The sequence below is a fragment of the Halichoeres trimaculatus genome, unplaced genomic scaffold (assembly GCF_033239565.1).
Source record: "Halichoeres trimaculatus isolate MK-OKI-2021-1 unplaced genomic scaffold, fHalTri1.1 fHalTri1_scaffold_1, whole genome shotgun sequence".
NCBI classification, from domain to species: Eukaryota; Metazoa; Chordata; class Actinopteri; order Labriformes; family Labridae; genus Halichoeres; species Halichoeres trimaculatus.
Genome location: NW_027437179.1, coordinates 20,922,927 through 20,942,657, shown reverse-complemented (window position 1 = coordinate 20,942,657; position 19,731 = coordinate 20,922,927). Strand labels below are relative to the sequence as shown.

The 19,731-nt window shown below is 41.2% G+C and overlaps 1 protein-coding gene across 4 annotated transcripts in view; it reads right to left on the bottom strand.

Moving 5' to 3' along the window:
• The window catches only part of LOC141790900 (tensin-2-like), a 30,259-nt gene that overhangs the window by 5,296 nt on the left and 5,232 nt on the right, over window positions 1–19,731 (bottom strand). For 2 of the 4 annotated variants that reach the window (XM_074671065.1, XM_074671057.1), the window contains exons 2-18: window positions 17,168–17,273; window positions 16,959–16,996; window positions 6,299–6,331; window positions 6,141–6,190; window positions 5,795–5,978; window positions 5,496–5,546; window positions 5,224–5,346; window positions 5,050–5,114; window positions 3,973–4,056; window positions 3,762–3,874; window positions 3,595–3,655; window positions 3,194–3,269; window positions 2,594–2,723; window positions 2,015–2,080; window positions 1,790–1,906; window positions 299–1,690; window positions 43–178 (exon numbers count right to left, since the gene is read on the bottom strand). In XM_074671065.1, coding sequence (XP_074527166.1) covers window positions 43–178; window positions 299–1,690; window positions 1,790–1,906; window positions 2,015–2,080; window positions 2,594–2,723; window positions 3,194–3,269; window positions 3,595–3,655; window positions 3,762–3,874; window positions 3,973–4,056; window positions 5,050–5,114; window positions 5,224–5,346; window positions 5,496–5,546; window positions 5,795–5,978; window positions 6,141–6,190; window positions 6,299–6,331; window positions 16,959–16,996; window positions 17,168–17,273 — 2,825 coding nt within the window. Of the gene's footprint in view, window positions 1–42; window positions 179–298; window positions 1,691–1,789; window positions 1,907–2,014; window positions 2,081–2,593; window positions 2,724–3,193; window positions 3,270–3,594; window positions 3,656–3,761; window positions 3,875–3,972; window positions 4,057–5,049; window positions 5,115–5,223; window positions 5,347–5,495; window positions 5,547–5,794; window positions 5,979–6,140; window positions 6,191–6,298; window positions 6,332–14,225; window positions 14,330–16,958; window positions 16,997–17,167; window positions 17,274–19,222; window positions 19,354–19,731 lie in introns of those variants that run through there. The other 2 variants (XM_074671072.1, XM_074671081.1) reach the window with 2 other exon arrangements.

Below are 19,731 nucleotides of genomic sequence, written 5' to 3'. Positions count from 1 at the left end.
GCATTTCATTCAGTGTTTGTCTAAAATGAAAGTTACACCAACCTGTCTTCTGTGTGAGTTGGACTGTTGCCACCAATAACTGTGTAGTCATGGTCTGAGTCCATTGACTGGCCATTGGAGTCCAATTTACTCTCTGAACCTTGGGATGCTTCATCTTCTAAATCAACCTTTACTTGCTCTACATACAGAATCGGGATTGACCAGATTAGAAAAAGGTTTAACAAAGAAATGTAAAACAAGTGATGCAAGAAATGAAATGTTCATATTTAACAGTATTAGTACAGTATTCTCCACTCACCTTTAAGGTGCTCAGTTTGCTGCCGGTCTTTGGATCCAGTTGGGGTCTCGGGTAGCCTGCCTCTCCCAGGAGAAGGGCTGCTAGCAGGCAGAGGTGAAGCTGATTCAGATTGGTACCCTGATGCGTATCCACGGCTCTCGTGGCTTTCAGCTGGGGATGACTGATAGGAGGAGCAGGGACAGGAGTGGCGGGGCTGTGAAGGGGTGTGGTAACCACTGCTGGCTCCATCCCGAACTTCCACCAGAGACTGGGGACTTGGGTAGCTCTGGTGGGGACTTATAGCGAATCTAGGATGCTCTGGGTTTGGACTGTGATCCAAAGGGGAATGGCAGACACGAAAGGCTGGCATGGCAGGTTTGCAGTGCCAGATTTCCGCCTCTCTCCCCAACTCCCATGGATTCTCGCTTTCCCATAGCGGGGGTGCTTCTCTGGTTTGTTGTCCCCCTGCCCCTTTAGACCAGTGAGGGTTTTCTAACTGGTCCAAATGCAGTGGGTGGAATGTTCTAACTGGAGCTGACTGGTGCTCTCTCCTGGTGGAGCAGTCTCGACAGGAGCAACCAGATGGCGGCGCTGGAGAGCCAAAGAACATTTCCCTGTAGGGGCTGGAGGGCAGCGATTGATGGGAGAGATGAGGGGCTGGACTGTGGCCAGGGTAATGGAAGAGGTGACACTCCTCCCCAGTGCAGAGTCGGTTTGAGGCTGGGAGGGTGTGGCTGTGGGGGTGGGCGTGTTCAGGGCTGGAGTATGGGTAGTAAGGCCTATGGAAACAGGGCAGAGGTGGGGGTGGGCGCTCCCAGGGTAACTCTGGTAAAGGGTGAGAGCTATGTCGATGGCAGAGTTCCATGTGTGCTAAATGAGGAGGCATGGACATAGATTTGGATGGTAAGGCCGGCAGAGTTTGGCTCTTTGGGTGTTTTTTAATGCTGTTGCAAAGGCCGAGACATCGACCATTAGAGAGGCAGGGCTCTCTTTCCCTCTCCCATCCACCTTCACCACACTTTGTACCCACTCGACCACAGCAGAAGTGCTCCCTCCTCACGCCCCCAGGACTCGATGGATCTCCATCATCCAAAATGGCAGTCTCTCTGTCTTTTTCTTTCCCTCTTGTTTTCTCCTTTGCCCCGTCTTCCCTGTCTGCTTTTACCAAAGAAGATTTAGTGTTCTCCCTCTCTGGGCAGCTTCTAATGTCATCCAGGAGATCAGAAGGGACTGAGGAGCGTTTGGAGTCAGGGGTGTAGGTGAGAGGCTGGGGTGGGCTTGGAGGTGGTTTGACTGTTGGGCTGCTTGTGAGGCATCCATTGGTCGGTGCTGAGGAGATTGAGGCAGGCCCACGCCGCTTCCTCACCTGGGCGTACAAGCTGCCATCCAGAGGGCCTCTTGTATGACAGATATCTGGAAGAAAGTAAAAGAAACAGTGTTTGATTTAACACTGCTCATGTATGAGTTTTTTTTTTACATGTGTGTTTGGGTGAGGGTTGATGTATTTCTTACTTTCCAAGCTGTCCTGATGATGAAGGTTGAAGTTCTCATAAGAATCCCACCTGACCACAGGGTCTGATGTGTTGAAGTCGACCTTGATGAGAGCATCGTTTTTGTGGTATTCTCCACCTAAAAAGGCAGAATTTTTTATAAAGATCATTGGAAATGCAAAGACAGGGATCACAGGTGTACTAAATACACCAAATGATGCGGTGACAGACAGCTGATAAAAATCACCCTTCATTTTTTCCGGCCCATTGGAGAAGATAAATTCGACTGTAGCATCAGGAGGGAACCTGTCATCTACAAAAAAGACAAGTATTAAGGCAATGACAAAAATAACTGAAGAGACTGATGAAAAAATTACAGTCAAATAAGAGTTGTCTTTGAAGTGGAAATACCAAAGTGAATAAATAAGGATACTGAAATAAAGAAGCTGTCACTCTTTGTAAAGGAGACAGAGCATAATACTCCTTAGATAAGTACTAAAAATAATTTACTGTCTACTTTCATTCACGGATGTGTACAATATTACACAATGTTATATGCATGCATCAGTTTGAGGCACTTAGAGCAATTGTCATGAGACTGCTGCTTACTTTGCCGTGCAACATTTCATCCTAAGTGACACTGTCGTTCAGTATCTGCCTCAAGATACACACAAACACAACAACAATCTGAAGAATAAGTTGGTCTTCTTCTTAAGTATAACTAAACCCATCACCTTTCACTTCTCTGATATGACTTAATGACAGAAAAATACTCATTCTTATACAGAAAGACACAGAGAAACCAAACAGCCTCTGTTTTTAATACCTGTGCACGCTACATCCAATTCAGTCTTGCCAAACCACAGCTGGGCTCCATGGACAGTGCAGGTGTGGTACTGGACTCTAAACACCACCTCCCTCTCTGCTGCCTGACTTCGCCGGTGGTAGCATTTCACCTAAGGAGGAGGTTACAGGTAGTGCAGAGCAATGTTCAAATACAAGGAGAGTCTCATGATGCAAGGCATGAGAAGTTATACATTTCATCTGCTTTGTTTTGTGCTCTATGAAGTTGAATATCTAGTCTTTCATATATCTTGATCTCTCAGGGCTCTGAAGCCTTTTAACCATCTCAAGGAGACATGCAAGACAGCGCGAGAAAATAATCAGCACGCATTTTCATAGTCCACAGAGGATTTGTAGCTTAAGTGGTTTAAAAATACTCTAGCATTTTTCAAAGGCAGCAGCTCAAAAGTGCATCAAAGGCAGCAGTCTAGTATTAGGAACGGAAGTCTTTGACTGCAGGAATAAAACACAAAAGTTTTGAAGTTATTTCAGTGATGTACTTAGGGTGTGAAAATGAATTTTATTTTCAGTGAAAAACAAGGTTTTGAGTTAGTTTTACAGTTGTTGATAAGCTATTTCTCACCATAATGTCCCCCTTCAAAAGCAGTGCTGGCTCCAAAGTCACACACAGCTTCCTCGCCCTGGAGCTCTGGGGGTCACTGGAGACGCACACGCACACACACACACACACACACACACACACACACACACACACACACACACACACACACACACACACACACACACACACACACACACACACACACACACACACACACACACACAAAATAGCACAACAGCAGACTGCCTTAAAACATACATAAAACCAGTCCAAACATGTTTCAGTTGGGTAAAACTGAGGTAAATAACAATAACCTTAACATAAGCACAGACTGTGCTACATCTAAACACAGACTGGTGAGTATAGACAACATCTGTGAGTAGAAAAAAAAGGATCTGTTCGTGTAATATTTTCATACTCACTAGACACCCGAGGTGTAGACCAGCTGCAGAGACTGGTAGATTTTCAGGAAAGGGTAAAAGCCTTTAAAACAGAACAATGCATTAACATTTTATACATTTCTTACTATAATACAAAATGAAAATTAAGCTCTTGCAATGAGAGACACTATAATCTCTGTGAGACTGACCTCCGCCAGCCTGGAAGTTTGGTAATGATGGAATGAGGATCTGGTGGAGGAACAGAGGGCTGCTGTTCATTTTGATGGTGCCTGACAATAAACCGCCAAAGTAGTAAATGTACCTGAAGAGGAGTGGTGAGGAAAATATGTGATCAGAGCAGCAACACCAGTGGAAACATGAAGCAGAGGAAGAAATACAAACAAATAGAAGGCGTTGTACCTGTTCTGAGAGGGCTGTAAGGAGGAGGAGACTTTGTCTTCACAGAACTTCCTCATGGCCAGGGTAGTGAGAGCCTGGTCTGCTCTGTGGACAAATTCACTGTATGTCAATAACACCGCAGTATGAAGTCATGCAACAAACTTTATGGTTCTAATCTGTGTGTGAGAAAACTCAATTTTCTCTGACAGCTAATGAAACTAATTACTAGACAAGTGAATAAAATAAATGAATCAATGCAGCTACTTATCCCAAAGTTTTCAAAACAAAAAATCATATAAAAAGGAGTAATCATGTTTGTCTTCCCTAATGTTGATAGGAGTAATAATGATAATAATTATAAATAATAATCACTTGAACAAAACAGCTTTTACAAAATTTTAAGAAGATATGAAAAAAACAAGATTCATTTTCAGTTTACTAAAGGTAATTGTCTGATTAATCGTGATTAAACAATAGTGGTTTCACAGCCTTTCTCAACATTTTGGATAATAGTCAAAGTTCAAGAAGAAAACCAAAAAGTGCCCATGTTTGGCCTCTGATTTGAATATTTGCAATTTAAAGTAATGATTTTCTCAAAATAAAATGAAAAGGTGTGCCTACAGGCCTGGTATTTGGACAAAAGAAGCAACTTAAATTGGGAACCTGTGAATATGTGAACTTTAGCTCCGTAGCTCCGTCAAAGACATAATGCAGCATATATATATATATATATATATATATATATATATATATATATATATATATATATATATATATATATATATATATATATATATATATATTTATATATCACCAAGCCCTATGCACTGCTTAAAATCACCTTGATCGCCTTGATGGTGGAAAAATACAGCTGTGGACAAAATGATGGAGAGACCAGTGTTCTGAATAATGATTGGACCCTTCAGTATATTTTCAGTATACAAGAAATGCATCACACTGGCAGTTTGTGAGGTTCAGATCGCTTTTTCTTGATTGAATTACTTTGATGGTAGCTGCCAATTCAATACACACTACATCATTAATCTTCACATGTTGGCATATTGAGCACCTTGTCACATCAAAAGTAATGCAGATTACCGGGCTGATATCTTGCTGTAGTGCATGTAGGCCGCCACGATGACCCCTGTCTTCCCTTTGTTTCCCTGTCAGAACCCAGATCAAAGTGACTGTAAAGCAACTTTATGTTTCTCTCTCATCTGCTTTTCACTTTTAAAAACAAAGACGGATCATGTGGGTTCAGGTGGCACAGACCTTGCAATGGAGAACCACCACATTGAGGGGTTCAGCAGTCAGCCAGGTCTCCATGGCTTTGCACACAGCACAGATTCGGTCCAGAGGCGGGGCATGAAGATCAGGCCAGCCAAAGTCCTGCACCTGAGCCGCAGGGAAAGAAAGATGTGTTGAATAGTTATTCAATGAGTGACACATAAAAGAGCAAACATCAATAATAGATTAATAGCTTTATTGTGTCTCAGTAACAACAGCAAAGATTGGTTTTCAGCTTTAGTTTTAAATGCATGTACCTTTGGGTTAAGTCTGGTGATGTCATGTCTCTTCTCTGATAAATTCAACAGCTGGAAAAAGGAAAGACATACCCAGTTGTTACAAATCTCAACCCCAAACTGAACAATAAACATAGACAAAGATACATTTACAAAGGCAGCAGATGCAGCAGAGATTGCGGCGGTTAAACTAGCTTTAAGGAAGTTCCTCTTTGTTGAGCCACACATGACCAAAATCTTACTCTCACAACTGCTCTGTCTTTAAAGGTGTTAATTTATAGCATGTTTTTATCTTTTATGGATCCTGTCTAAGAACCTACCAAGAATTTGTCTTGGTGCTTGGACTTCAGCATGGAGGCAACCTCCTGTAGGTTTCTTCGGTACCGCTGCTCCTCCAGGTCCGGCAAGAAGAAGACAGAGATGATCCTCTCTGTGATGTAGGTGAGGTCAAAGTCATAGTGGCGCTCCATCACTTGCTCCATCACTTTTTCCACACTTTTACTCCTGGAAATTTTAAAGATTTATTGTGTTAGTGCTGCTTTACAGCTGAAACAGGCTCCAGAAAGTCATAACTCAAGGGTTTTTGGGTTTATTCGAGCGTTAAGCTATGTCTGTGTATCCGTTCTATTATCTGATGGGTAGTGAGGCATTCAGGCTTTTCTGTACCTTGGAAGGGAGCCTCTCTTCTTCTGTGGTGTGGATTTAGTGGAGCTTTGCTGAGAGACAAACACAAAAGGAAAAAAACAAGCGATCATCACTCTGTGTTGATGTTGTTTGTGTGACATGAAACTATGTCCTTACAATACAAGTAAACACACACATACCAGGTCTGGTGTTGAGGCACAGGTAGGAGTTACCTGGAAAAAATGGGAAGCACATGTTTAATTTTGAACACAAGCATATGGACACATAGACACATCGAGAATGAAGCTACACACGCCTAGTCATGTGCTAGCTTTAATGCTCTTGGTTCCTCTCCAGCAGTGCAGATGAAGGGATGAAAGGATGAGGGGATGAAGAGGAGGGATGAAGAGCTGATGGAGAGGATAGCACATTTATTCTCACTTTCCTTTCTGCAGTTTGCAGCAGCTGGTTTGAGGAAAAGGCTGTCCACATGGATTTGACTGTTTCACATGATGGGTTGGTAACACACACACACAAACACACACACACACACACACACACACACACACACACACACACACACACACACACACACACACACACACACACACACACACACACACACACACACACACTTAGAGACAACTTTTCTCAACACACCTCCACTCTTAATAACCTTGTATAAACTTATCCCTATTCATTGTTGTATTTACTGTCCTAAGTGTAATCACAGCTACTCTATCAAAATGACTGATGGTTTTGAAGAAGGGGGAGGAGAGATAGCTCTAGTTCACTGGAGGAAGACTTGACATGTGGCGTGCAGTCCTGGTTCTCTGCTGGCAAGCCAACAGCAACTTGCCAAAATCCCAGACACACGTATACACAGAAACAGAGCGAAGAGAGCTGAGGTCATTTAAACAACCACAATACTCTACAAATAGCCATGAAAAAGTTTCTGACCTTTTTTTCAATTTTTTGTTCTTCATGATGAGGAAAGAAGTTTAACCTGATGGGTCTTGACTGGAATCATAGATGCCATTAAAAAAAAAAAAAAAATGCAAATCACATAGATATGCAACAGTGATAACGTGAAAGAAATGCAGCACAGCTTACCAAACAAGATGAAGGAGACAAGCTGAAAAATGTAACAGCAACAACCATAAGCTGTGACCATAAACCATGACAGGTGACACACTGTCAACTTTTGACCCATGAACTATCCCATAAGGCTGACTGACAGCTGAGCTGCCCTCTGAGGCTGAGTGTCAGCCAGCGCTGACAGGCATCAGACAACAGGTTAAGGAGTCAAATGCTTGACAATCACAGTGATCTACAACCGACACAACTAACAACTGAGAGGAACTCACCAGAAGTATCTTACCAGGAGAAACGTGGTGATGATTGATGCTGAGACACAATCTTAGCTAGGTAGATATTGATTTAAAGAAAGGGTATTATGCTTTCTCCCCTTTTAACAAGGGTACAAGTAACAATTCTGGATGTTATACTAAATCTGCAAATTTTCAAACTGCTATATCTTGCTACATATGATGTAGAAATTCTTGAACATGTCTGTAAACTTATTAAAAATGGCCCGTTCTAAAAAATAGCATCAGTATCAGAGTAAAGCTGTTCTGCATCAGGACTGAAAAAAGAGAGTTAACTTGGAACATGTTAAAGGTAAAGTCTGCAGGATTTTCCTCAAAAAAAAAAACAACTGGAATAATTTTGATGATAATAATTTACTGGAATAGTCCTGCTTAATCGTCTCCTATGGGCCTCTATGTGTGTCAGTGTCTGGCTCAACCATCTCCCCTGCCTGTATTAAGATGTTTCTGGGCGTAGAGTAAGCATGGATACCTCAGCCAATCACAGTGCCCCTAGTGCACAAGTGTCTTTGCGTGCTGATAACGAGTGGGAGACTCTTTCCTGAGTGGCTCCAATAGCGGACCGAGCACAGAAAAAGAAAAACACATCCGAAGTGAAACAAAACACTAAACAGATAAAGCTTTTTCCTAAATCAGGCTGAGGCTTTTCTTGACTTTCATTCGCTTTCAGGCACTTGGAGAGCAGCCTGGGACAAAGCGGATGCGAGTTGGCTTTTTGCTAACCAGGTATGTGTCAAATACCATTGATTAGCTTGTACTAGCATGCCAAGTGAGGCACAGCAGGGCATGGCATGGTTCTCCCACACAGAAATGCAATGCTACAGGTTGTCACTGGGTTGGCAAGTGTGTTCATGTAGCTCCAGTCGGGCAGTGGGTGTTCGCTACTGCTGGCACTGATCCAGGGACGAGGAGCCCAGTTTGAATGTTGTGTTCACTAATAAGTAAACAAAAAACTCCTGCAGACCTTACTTTTCACATTTCTGGTTATACTGTAATATTTTACATCTTATGGCAGTCTGATTTATGCTTAGTGTGTACATTGTATACATCAAAGTACATAGAAATATTTATTCCTCTGTAGGTGAAGGAATGACCAAATCACAAACCTAACCTCAATGAAGTGAGTACACTTTATGTACATGAGTCTTTCATGGACATATGTAAAATCTTCTATGTTTCATTATTGTATTTTTAGTCACACCAGCTGGACCTTTGTCAGTTAGAGACTTTTAAAGCCAAAGTTGTAGATTTTCCACATGGTAGTGCCATCCATAATACCACTTAAACTGAGTCACCACAAACCAAATGAATATTTTTAAATAGAATAACTGTCTGAAACTACACTCAGCTTACACCCTCAATCTAGGGCAAAAAAATTGCTCTTCTTCTTGACTTCTTGTCATCCGTAGTACTCTGAATGTCGGGGAAAAGTATATTCAGTACCAATGTCCATGTAAAAGGACATCAAAAACGTTTGACTGTCATGGGGATGATCTTTGGTGCATATTGGCTAAAACTACATTGAAAGCTATTTTTCATAGCATATTCCAAAACATTTCAACAACATGCTTGGCAGTCACTTTGAAAAAGTAGAACTCTTGTGAATGACAAATTACATCAAACAGCATGCCACTGGGTAAGGCCAGGATGTTCTCGACATGGTGAAAGAGTTTTACTGTGATACATTATAGAGTTTTCAAAACATCCCTTGGATACTCATATGCACAAAATGAATTACTGGGTCTCAGGAGGCTAAAACTGACTGAGAACTGAAAGATGAGCAGACATGTGATCCAGGGAAGAACGGGCATGAGTGAAAATTGCTGAGGTAAAAGGCATGATGATTGGTTAGTGCGTGGCAGAGAAAATGCATCTCAATATGCTGCTGTTGGTATGACAAGATAATTTCATCATCATGTGGTTACTGTCAGGCAGATCCCAGAAACACAGACAATAACCTCTTCTGTTAGTTTTTATTGTCCTGAAGTATTGATTGATTGATGCGATTTCTGTAATATCCATTTCTTTCAATAACAAACAGTTTTCTCACATTCCTCATGAGGAAGTCAGTGTTCTCCATACTCTGCTTTTGTAGATGAACAAAGATGAATTGCTAACATGTTATAAAACCTGAAGTAGGAAGTACAAAAACACAGAGATTTAGCCATAGGGGTTAACCTGTCTGTTAATAGGCTTAATAACAGTGGTTAAGTGGATAAAGTGGTCGGCTCCAGGAAGGAACAGTAGGAGACAGACTCAGCTTACACATTTACACCCGCACATAAACATAAAACATGCACATACACACACACAAAAAAAAAAAAACAAGACAAGGATGGAGTTAAGTACAGAAAAGAGAAACATGCCACATGAAGTCAGAGAGAGAAGACAGCAGAGTCAACAGGAAACAATTTGCAACAGGATGTCAGAGCTGGTCAACCTAGGTTCACATGTACACAAGCACATACAAAACACACACACACTCGTACACACGCACATGCATAGTGTAAACACGTGTCTTTGGTAGCTGCCAGCCTCAGGCTCTTCATTAATGCATGTGGACTGTACACTGGAGCCACAGGGAAAGGAACCATCTGGTTCAGTTTGTCTTGTTCATCAGCTCGCATTTAGTGAGGTGCCAATGACAGCACTCAACGACGCCCTCAGGGACTGGCCGACTGTTTGTGGACTGGATGCCTGGTCTATTTAATGGTTCACTTTGGCTTGTTTATCAAGTAAAAGTTTTATTCATTCTTCAAGCAAAAGTGGCAAACACAAAGATTTTTCTGTTTTTCTTATTCATCTTTGTCTTTTTGGGGGGTATTAAGGGAACTATATCCTACTGTCCCTCCTAGTGTTCGTCACAAAGGTATGTACTGTCTGCAGTTTTTGAGAAGATACAGCTAGCTAATGGTTAACTCACCAAAAAGACTCAAAAGCATATGGGTGGAAAGATGGTCGGGCTATGACCCCCCTAAAGAAAATCAATAATACATTATCAGTTGGAGGTGCTGGTAGGGGATTAAAGGAGCCAGGCAAGCTGTTTGCCCCCCTTTTCCAGATTTTATGCCAAGCTAAGCTAAGCTAACCAGCTGCTTGATCAGACAGATGTGGAAGCAGTGTCAATATCATCACCTCCCTCTTTTTAGGCAGGAATACATATCCTCCCAAATATTAAATTATAATTTTGGAAATTTAAAGTTAAAACCTCCAAATAACAGAAATGACAGCAACAGCAGCCCCAGCAATTAAAAACTAGAATTATATGTTATATATTGTTTTGACAGTGATGTCAAGGTCACATTGGTTTGTTGTGCTTTTGTCCTACATTGGTGAATGGTCATTAAATACATCATGATGTACAGCTAAAATTGTCCCATGATCTTTCTAACCCACAGTCCTGGAGTATAATAATTTTAAGTTTTTGTTTGAAGTTTTTGGTGTGTGACTGTAAAAATAAGATAAACTGCAAACTAAGACATGAAACAAACTTCAAACCAAGGTGCTACACTAGAAAGAAAAGATAAAGCCACTTAAGTCAACAATTTTTAACTCAGGATAAAAAGCTATCTAGCTAGGCTAGCTAAGCTTACCACATGGGAGGTGAAGATAAAGAATGTGTCTGAAATTTAAAGACACCATCTTTCAGCCTCTGTCTTTATCATTAAGATGTTAAACTTTATAAAAGCCCACAGGTGGATTTTGCCCGCAGGCTAGTCTTAATGTTTTGTTTAGCTTAAGCTTTAACTTTAGCTTGATTGAACCAAAATGACAGTGGCACATTGGCTCTTCCTTGGCGTGTAGGAAATGGCAGGTTTCTGACATATACATTCTATCTGATTAAACTAAAGATTTGACGGATTAATCAGAATTAATCTACATTAATCTACACCCAAACTTCTTAAGAGCTCCTTGCTGTGAAGCCTCTGCACGACAGATTTACTGTGGCATGTATCTCAAAAAGGTTTCACTGCCACATAATGAATCATCACTCCTTTTCCAAAAGACAGGAAATCCAACACAGTTATGCCGGAGCAGCTGAGTCAGTTTGAAGAAAGCTGCAGATACATGTGAGTGTTTGAGACGCAGGCGTCAGTTTGCAATCCAGGAGGAGCGAGTTTTATTCTGACAGGCACCCCAGATCTGACATCACAGTCCAAAGAGGGAGAAATGAGTAAGTCTTCCTGTTTGAAACTGGAAAGCAAAATAACCAGCGCTTATTCCAAGGTCTTTAGTTTCACAGAAAAGCCCAAAGAGCTAAAATAAACCCCTGAGGCTTCAGTTTTTTGGGGGCAGACTGTTAACATTTCAGCAAAACTACCAGAGGGCAAATTTAGGAGTGGCTGTGATTTAAAAGGCTTAATGTGAAAGTATGACATTCCCTCTCTTCTGTCATTATCACTCTTTGTTTTCCTGTTTTTCTCCCATCTTTGATCCCTCATTTTCTGTTTTTCCTACCCCCTACAGTATGCCACTTTTACTGCAATCTAACTTTCTCCCTCTCTTTCTCTAGTGCTTGAGGACAGGATAACAACAATCATCCCTGTCGTGAGATACAAGTACATCCCCTTGCTCTGAATAAACAACATCAGATGACAGAGGACACCAGGATAAGCATCACACATTGCTGGGGCGAGGCACTAAATGCAACCGGCCTTTGAGAAGAAGAGAACAAGAGGAAGCACAGATGAGGGTTGAGAGCAAAAAAATTGTCCTGGGAGCTGAGATATAGAGGGAGCTTAGACAGAGTGAAAAGGGCATGAACAAAATAAGAAGGCAGAAAGACAGAGGGTAAACAGACAAAGGCAGAAAGGGAGAGTGAGCGATGGATGTGAGAGATGTCAACAGCTGAACATGTTGACCAGTGACAGAGCAGTGAGATTTTACTGAGCTATTTTGATAGAGCTCCTTATTTTAGACCACACATCCCTCACAACCATGATACTTTAAGGTTCACTTTGTCTAATTGTCCGTCAGTCATCTCACAAGTCCACTTGCCATTCTGGCTGAAGCAGCAGTGACATTTTAATAGATCTGGTAATGGATCTGTGCAGCTGTGTCTCATGTGACTGCATCCTGATGTCAGGCATTTGAATTTAGTCTTTGGTGCTTTTCCTGAAGCATTTAGCAACAAATAACTCACACATTTATCGCCACTGAGTCTCTACACCCACCCAGCTTGTGATTTCTAAGCTAAATACCTTCTAAGCTCAAAGGACATTTTCATGTCCCCGCCAAAATAAGAGCTTTGTAACTCCTGGAATATTATTCAAGACTTGCTGTGCGCTTATCATTTAGCTTGAGCTCTCAGGAAATTAAAAGCACTAGGTAAATGTAAACACTGTCCGCATGGGTTATGTGTGAGTGTTACCTGTAATACAAGCTGAGGTACTGATAAGCTAAGCAGTCACATTAAATTAGCCATGTTAATTGTTTATACACTGTGTATGATGTCATCAGTGGTGACAAAAAGCTACAGCTTTCAACCATACGTCAGTGACTTAATCAAGTAACATATATGCTAACGACAGGACTAACTACCTACATTGATGGCTAAATGCACTCTCCTGCTGAGTTCTCTCTTTTGATCAACTTTGCTTTTTTTCACCTTCTCAGTGCTACCCCTAGACAATGTGTATCCTCTGGTAAGACAACAGGAAAAGAAAAACATCACACTTGTTGCCAAGTTGCACAGATACCTGATTTGTGAGAACCAAAAAAAATTTCTCAGCAACATAAGCTGAAGCAACAAATCAGCCCAAATGAGGACAACTTGAATCCTATGAGTGTATGAAAAAAAAAATTGCATGCAGCTTTGAACATCCATTCTTCATCTTCAAACACTAATCAGGCAAATGGTTCGCATTTTAATGCATAACAATCACTTGCATAAGCAGAGGGTGCATCATATTATCATGATATCTGTTTCAATCCATAAATCAGAATTAAACATTAACAGAACAGCTGTGTTTCACTACGCAACATTAGGATGTATCAGATGATGTTAGGACAGCTGACTGGTGGTTTGTCTCTGTCAGGTGTCCTATGGTCATGGAACTTGTCTTTGCTCACGATGCAAAATGTATGACAATAAACAGTGTTGAAGTCAGCAGAGGTAATATGGGAATGTGCAATGTTACTAGATCAAATACAGATGCATATGCTACCCACGTTATTGAGGTCTGGATGAAATTAATAGTAAGAAAAGTTTTGATGTACACATGATGTACACACACAAAAATGCAAACATAGAAGAGGGCAGATGCCTATGAATCAACACACACTCACACTAATCTATTCTCCAACCAAGCATATAAAGGAGCGTGGAGCACAGGGTTCATGCACAGTTTCTATACTTCTGAACAACCTGCACTTAAAGAGATCACCAAGTCATTAAAAAATAAATCTTATACTTTCACTCTCTAGTATTAAAAATTAAAATCTCAGTATTTTTTTGTAGGTCACAGCAGGGGTCTCAGCTTCGTTCCTGCACTTGCCTTAATCACTGTAAATGGAATCCTCTTTCTTGGCAAAGCAGGAGGGCTCTGACTTACAGCTTTAATGGAGTAATATGCACAATCACATGCTGCATTAGCAGAACAAACACTGTGAAGAGGCTGGAGGGTTGTAAAACTGCTGCTCAGTGAAAAAGAAAGATTTACAAAGTAGATGAAAACTGCATGATTATAAGTAAACCATCAGCCAGTGCAAAGTAAATACAGCACAAAACGTGTTTTACCTCTCAACAAGCAGCTCCTGTGTCTCCCTCTGACTCTGAGCAGTCCGGTCTGTAAAGTGGGATACACAAACCACCCCTCTCCCTCTCTGTCTCTCCTCCTCTCGTACAAGCTCTCTGCTTGCTCTCTCACTCACCAGCTCCCTCCCTTCCTCCTCCACAACAACACACTGTCCCACTGTGCCAGTAGCACATGCAGCACAGCTTTCCCCCTTCCCGCTCTGTCTCTGTCATAGGCACAGAGAACATAAAGTGCGCCACTGTGAGAGCACTTTCCCTTTGCACGTGCACTCGTACACACAGTGCGACACATGCAGACAGAGGGCAGTCCTGCAGAGGCACGGGGTGCTGATGTGCAGTGACCAGAGAGAGATAAGACAGGACGCAGAATAAAGAGGCAGAAATAGATGGAAATACAGACAGATGCTGCTGTGAAATCTAACTTAAGTGATGAATGATAAGAGAATGATAGAGTTAGTGATAAAAGCATTTGATGCATGAAGGAAAAGAAAAAATGTCACTGAGGTGGAGGGGGAAGTTAAAGGTACAACAAAGCATCAGGACAAGGAGATCTCAAACAGACTGATGGTAAGAGACAGATGACGACAGTGAGATGCAAGAGATGAAAAAAAGTAAAAAAGAAAGAGAGCAATGTGTTGACATAGGAGATGCACATAAAGCCCCCATGATACAGTGAGAGCATAGCGTGACATGAGGCAGACAGCAATTTGTAGCCTTGACCTAATGTTCCCCCCTTTATTTATGAATACCCCCAAATGGGACTTGTTATACACACACACACACACACACACACACACACACACACACACACACACACACACACACACACACACACACACACACACACACACACACACACACACACACACACAATCTGCCTCCCCAGCTGCCTCTCACTTATTTGTGTCCCCCGACAGATCACTCACTGGCAGGCATCTACGGCACTCTGGTTATTTGCTATATTTACCCGCTCAGACTTCTCCTCTCCACATTGATCATCATCCAGTGTGAAGATGTCCACTTCGGTCACCACAGCGCCTGCCTCTACTGTAGCCGCCACAGTGAGTTGTTTTTGGCTATCGCCGTGGTGACCAGGGGGACGAGTATGACAAAAATAGTAATCCTCTTTTGATGCATGCTGCTAAGGCACAACAGCTGGTAGTGCCCAGTCGTACAATATTACGGTGCATGTGTGTGTGGAAAAAGAGGGGATAGAAGGGCACATTTTGCCCCCCCTTCAGTCATAAATCCTACAGGATTTGTGCTGACCTGAAGAGCTGCAGACTAAACGTGGTGGTGCAAATGTGCTATTTTGTTCCCGTTTGGTTTAGCAGTGAGACGGTGAGGCACAGTGGCACAGTTACTGTAAGGTCACTCAGTGGGGTGATGCTGAGCTGCTGTGAGCTGCTGTGAGCTGGGAGGTCAGAGGAGCCGAGGTGGCTGCTGCTGAAGCAAGTGCAAAAGGATGGCAGGAAGCAATTTCACTTTGACTCTGCACACCTCACAGTCATCACTGATGCAATGCAGGAAAATGCTCTGCAATTTAGCATCATTGTAATGCTAAAATGGTTTGGTGTTAAGAGTAACTTACAAATCAACCCTTCCAAAAAAACTGATAAGAGTGAGCACAGAAATACAACTAACCTTGGACACTTAAACTCTAGCTGTACACAGGTCTCTCACTCTTTAAATAAAATATGCCATTTAAAGCTTCTTCCTGTGTGCATCAGACTCATGAATGTGTGAGCTGGCCTGTGTGCCTGATCCTATCATTTATTTCTTCAAGGTCATTTCTTATTCTTATTTAAAGTGTTATTTTTGTGTTTGCATTGGAAGTTATTTACAAGCAAGGTTCCTCTTGGTATTTTTGGCCTTATTGTACAAGAGGATGGGGAGGAAAGAGCAGAGCAAAGGATTGTGACTATGAGTTGAACCAGTGAACACTGCAGCCCCAACACATGGGATGAGAACTTAAACAGTTTGGCATAGTGGTGCCTATGCATGCTATTTCTTTTACATCTGAATTTGCAGTGACTGAGATATAAAAATATTATATTTTCAACCATATTTCAAACACCAAACAACACTAACCACCCAAACATAAGCTCAACTCTGTATATGACATATCAAAAGTATGGAGAGTCAGAGGTGACAGCCACAGAGCCCTGATGCTATTGCTGCAAACACAGAATGATTGTTTGCCAGAAAAGTGGCAGTAAAAGAAAAATCCCTTTAAAAGAGAGGGGGATGCTTTGTTTCAAGCCCCAGAACAAATGTGAAATAATCCTCACAGCAATGTTTCAACTCTCTGAGCAGTGATGCCTTTTGACACGTTCTCCTTTTTCTGACCCCCATGGAGACGACTCAAAGCTCACTGCTGCCCCCCTCAGATCAGCCCAGGAGATCTTTTTAAAGACGATGCCAGTAAGATTTAAAATTGGTGTAAAGTATTATTTTTAATCAAAACAAATTCTTCAATTTGCGCTGTAATCTGGGGCTTGATTACTTGTAGAACCTGAATGTTTGCAGTTCAGAGAGGCCATCTTATACCGGAGATGTAGGTCAGTACACATGACTACCTCCACTTAGGACCAACAGTGAATAAACATAGGAAGACCTGACACAGTGCTGACACAGAAGCATGTTTCCTTCAGGTTGTAAATGTAGCAAAGTGTTAAATTTGTGATGAATTCAGTGGAGAAACATGTAGCTTACCTTGACTTCACATGTCTTGTGAACTGCCACCTTGCACTCTGCACACAGAGAGGAGCACACAGAGAAGAGGGACATGATTTAGTCTGACAGCCAGCTTTGACAGAGACACTGGAGGACAGTCAGGGTGAGCTCATCAATGTCAGGACTAGGTGTTTGTCAGTCTTGTTGCTTTGGGTCTGCAGTCTGACCTTTCTGAGACATGAACTCACCTTTGCAGAATGCCCCTGGGTTGCTGATGTTCTGCTTGCACACGTCACATACTTGTTTCCTCTTGAAGCTCTTCTCTGTGAAGATGTGGCTCCCAGCTTTGGCGAGCTGCAGACACACAAAAGGGTCAAATCCGATCACTGTGACGCCAAGTAAACAAAAGTGGTGAGTGGTTGTGAAGGAATGGACATCACATAAATGCACGCTTCACCCGTTTTGTGGTTGTGACATGTTATGCTTTAACATTTCATGTCTCTTAAGGCATTTCCTCTCAGGTTAGTCTCCTCTGAAGCAGTGGATGGTCGCTGGCTCTGTGCTGCTGTCAGAACAGATGTAAGCTGGCCCAGTGACACACCAGCATGAGCACTGATGCCCTACCTGCCGTATATTCAGCCTCCTGTATCAAAGCACCTGTCACATCACGCTGCGTTTAGAGGCATCCTGTTGTCTTGTCTTCTAACTTGTCCTAATTCTGTCTCAGTCAGCTAAGATGATGATGCAGCTAACCCCATTTAATGTGCTTTGTGGTCACAGATAATGTAACTGAATAAACAGACTCATAGTTCAGTGATTTACTCACATTTTCTCTAAAGCTGTTGGTTTTCTTTAGGTTTGTACTTTACTGTAAACCACTTACTGTGTTTATAATAAACAATTAGTCTTCATTTCAACTCTGAGAAGTGGAGCCAAAAGATAGCCACTATGGATGCTGATATACTGCACTGGTGCAGCCAAGGCTACACAGTAACTACAGTTACAGAAATTGAAAGGACTTTATTTTAAATACCTCACAACAACACCTGGTTAGCTATTCAACTCAGTGGCAAGGGATTTGCTACATCTACACAGGAGCATCTTCATTTCACAGTCCATACATTTTTTTTTAATTTTACATCTACTGTATATTTTTCAGCCTCAATTTATAAATGTTTATTGAAGATATCAAAGGAAGTTTCTTGTTGTTAAGGGAAATATGCTTCTTCACTCTTCATGACAAACACTTAAAATCTTGATTCTTTGAATGGCTAATGATCATTCAGGCATAAACTGTCTTGGAAAACCAACTGCAAACACTATTCACAGGCTCATATTAACTTTGCAAACCAAGAAGAAGCCACTCTATGGAACGAGCCAAGGCTTTATTTCAAATTCCCCCAAATTCCACATGTAAGCAAGTTCAGGCTCAACAGACTGTAAAGAAAGTTGTTGGAGTTGCTTCCCATTGATTTCTGCTTCTTTGAGATAGTTAGCTAACTTATTTAAATATACAGTCTATGGATTAAACCTGGGTTTTTCTTTTAAGTCTCTTATAGAATTGCTACTTTTAGCCATGCTAGTGTCAGTGAAAACCTAAAGGTACTGGTCTCTCCATACTTTGGACTCAATGGCCTATAATTACTGATATGTACTTGTACAATGCAAAAATAAATAAATAAATAATAATAGATAAATAAATAAATAAATAATCCAGAGGATTTTGCAAATGAACCTAGTTGAGTTGTTTAACTTTGGGCATCAAGAAAAAAAATGCTAATTGTGCTGAACTTCGTCAGTATTCTTTTATCTCAGAGATAATGGCACTTCTTTGCCGTGGCTATGCTTCTGGTTATTGCTAATGTGAGCTAGCATGCTAATGCTTTAAACTTAGACTGTCAGAACTGCAGCTGATGAATAAAGTCATCCTAGTATTTTCACTGTGAGCATGATACCATGAGAAAAAAAAGCATTAAGCAAAAAGTATTGGTAACGCATCACAGCCCACAGCTAGCATTGTTAGCCTAAAGATATGTACTAGATCAGATTTTGTTGTCACACAAACAACCAGTTCAAAGGCCATTTGCCTCATGTAGTACTAACACAGTACATTGTTAAAATGATCTTGAACGTTTTACAACAACAACAAAATGCCTAAATGATTTTCAGACAATAGATTTGCCAAATACAGAAATTTAGCATTCAACCAAACTTCCAACAGGTTTTCAAGCCCCTCCAAACAAACAAACAAATAAATAGATGAATACATAGAAGTAAAAAAAAAAAAAAAAGGCAAAACTCACAGTCATGCTGGTGTTGACATTTTTTGTCTAGCCTCTCTCTTACTCCTGTGGAAGCTGCTGAAGTCTCTCCATCTTAATTAAAGATCACTACAATTGCTGCAACAGTACTCTGCTACCACAGAGGACTGTCATGGCAGCTGTGTAAACACATGACATGAGCAACCAAAGGGGGAGACAATGGTCAATCTGACCTAATAAAAATAAACACATGAAAAAAAACAAACTACAAGAAAAAAACAAACAAACAAAAAACAAACAAACAAAATCAGATCTCTTTAGCTAAAGTGCCAATTGTTTAAAGATTTAATTTACCTAAAATGATCCAAATGAAGTGAGCTACATAAAAATTCTAACATAAAATAAAACATAAATAATGGACACCAATAAACAAATAAAAATAAAAAATGCATCTTTTTGTACCATCCCAAATGAAAAATACACATTGCTTTGTTATCATAAACTGGTACTTAGGTATCAGCCCCAATGTAGACTGCCTGTTTTCTGTAAAG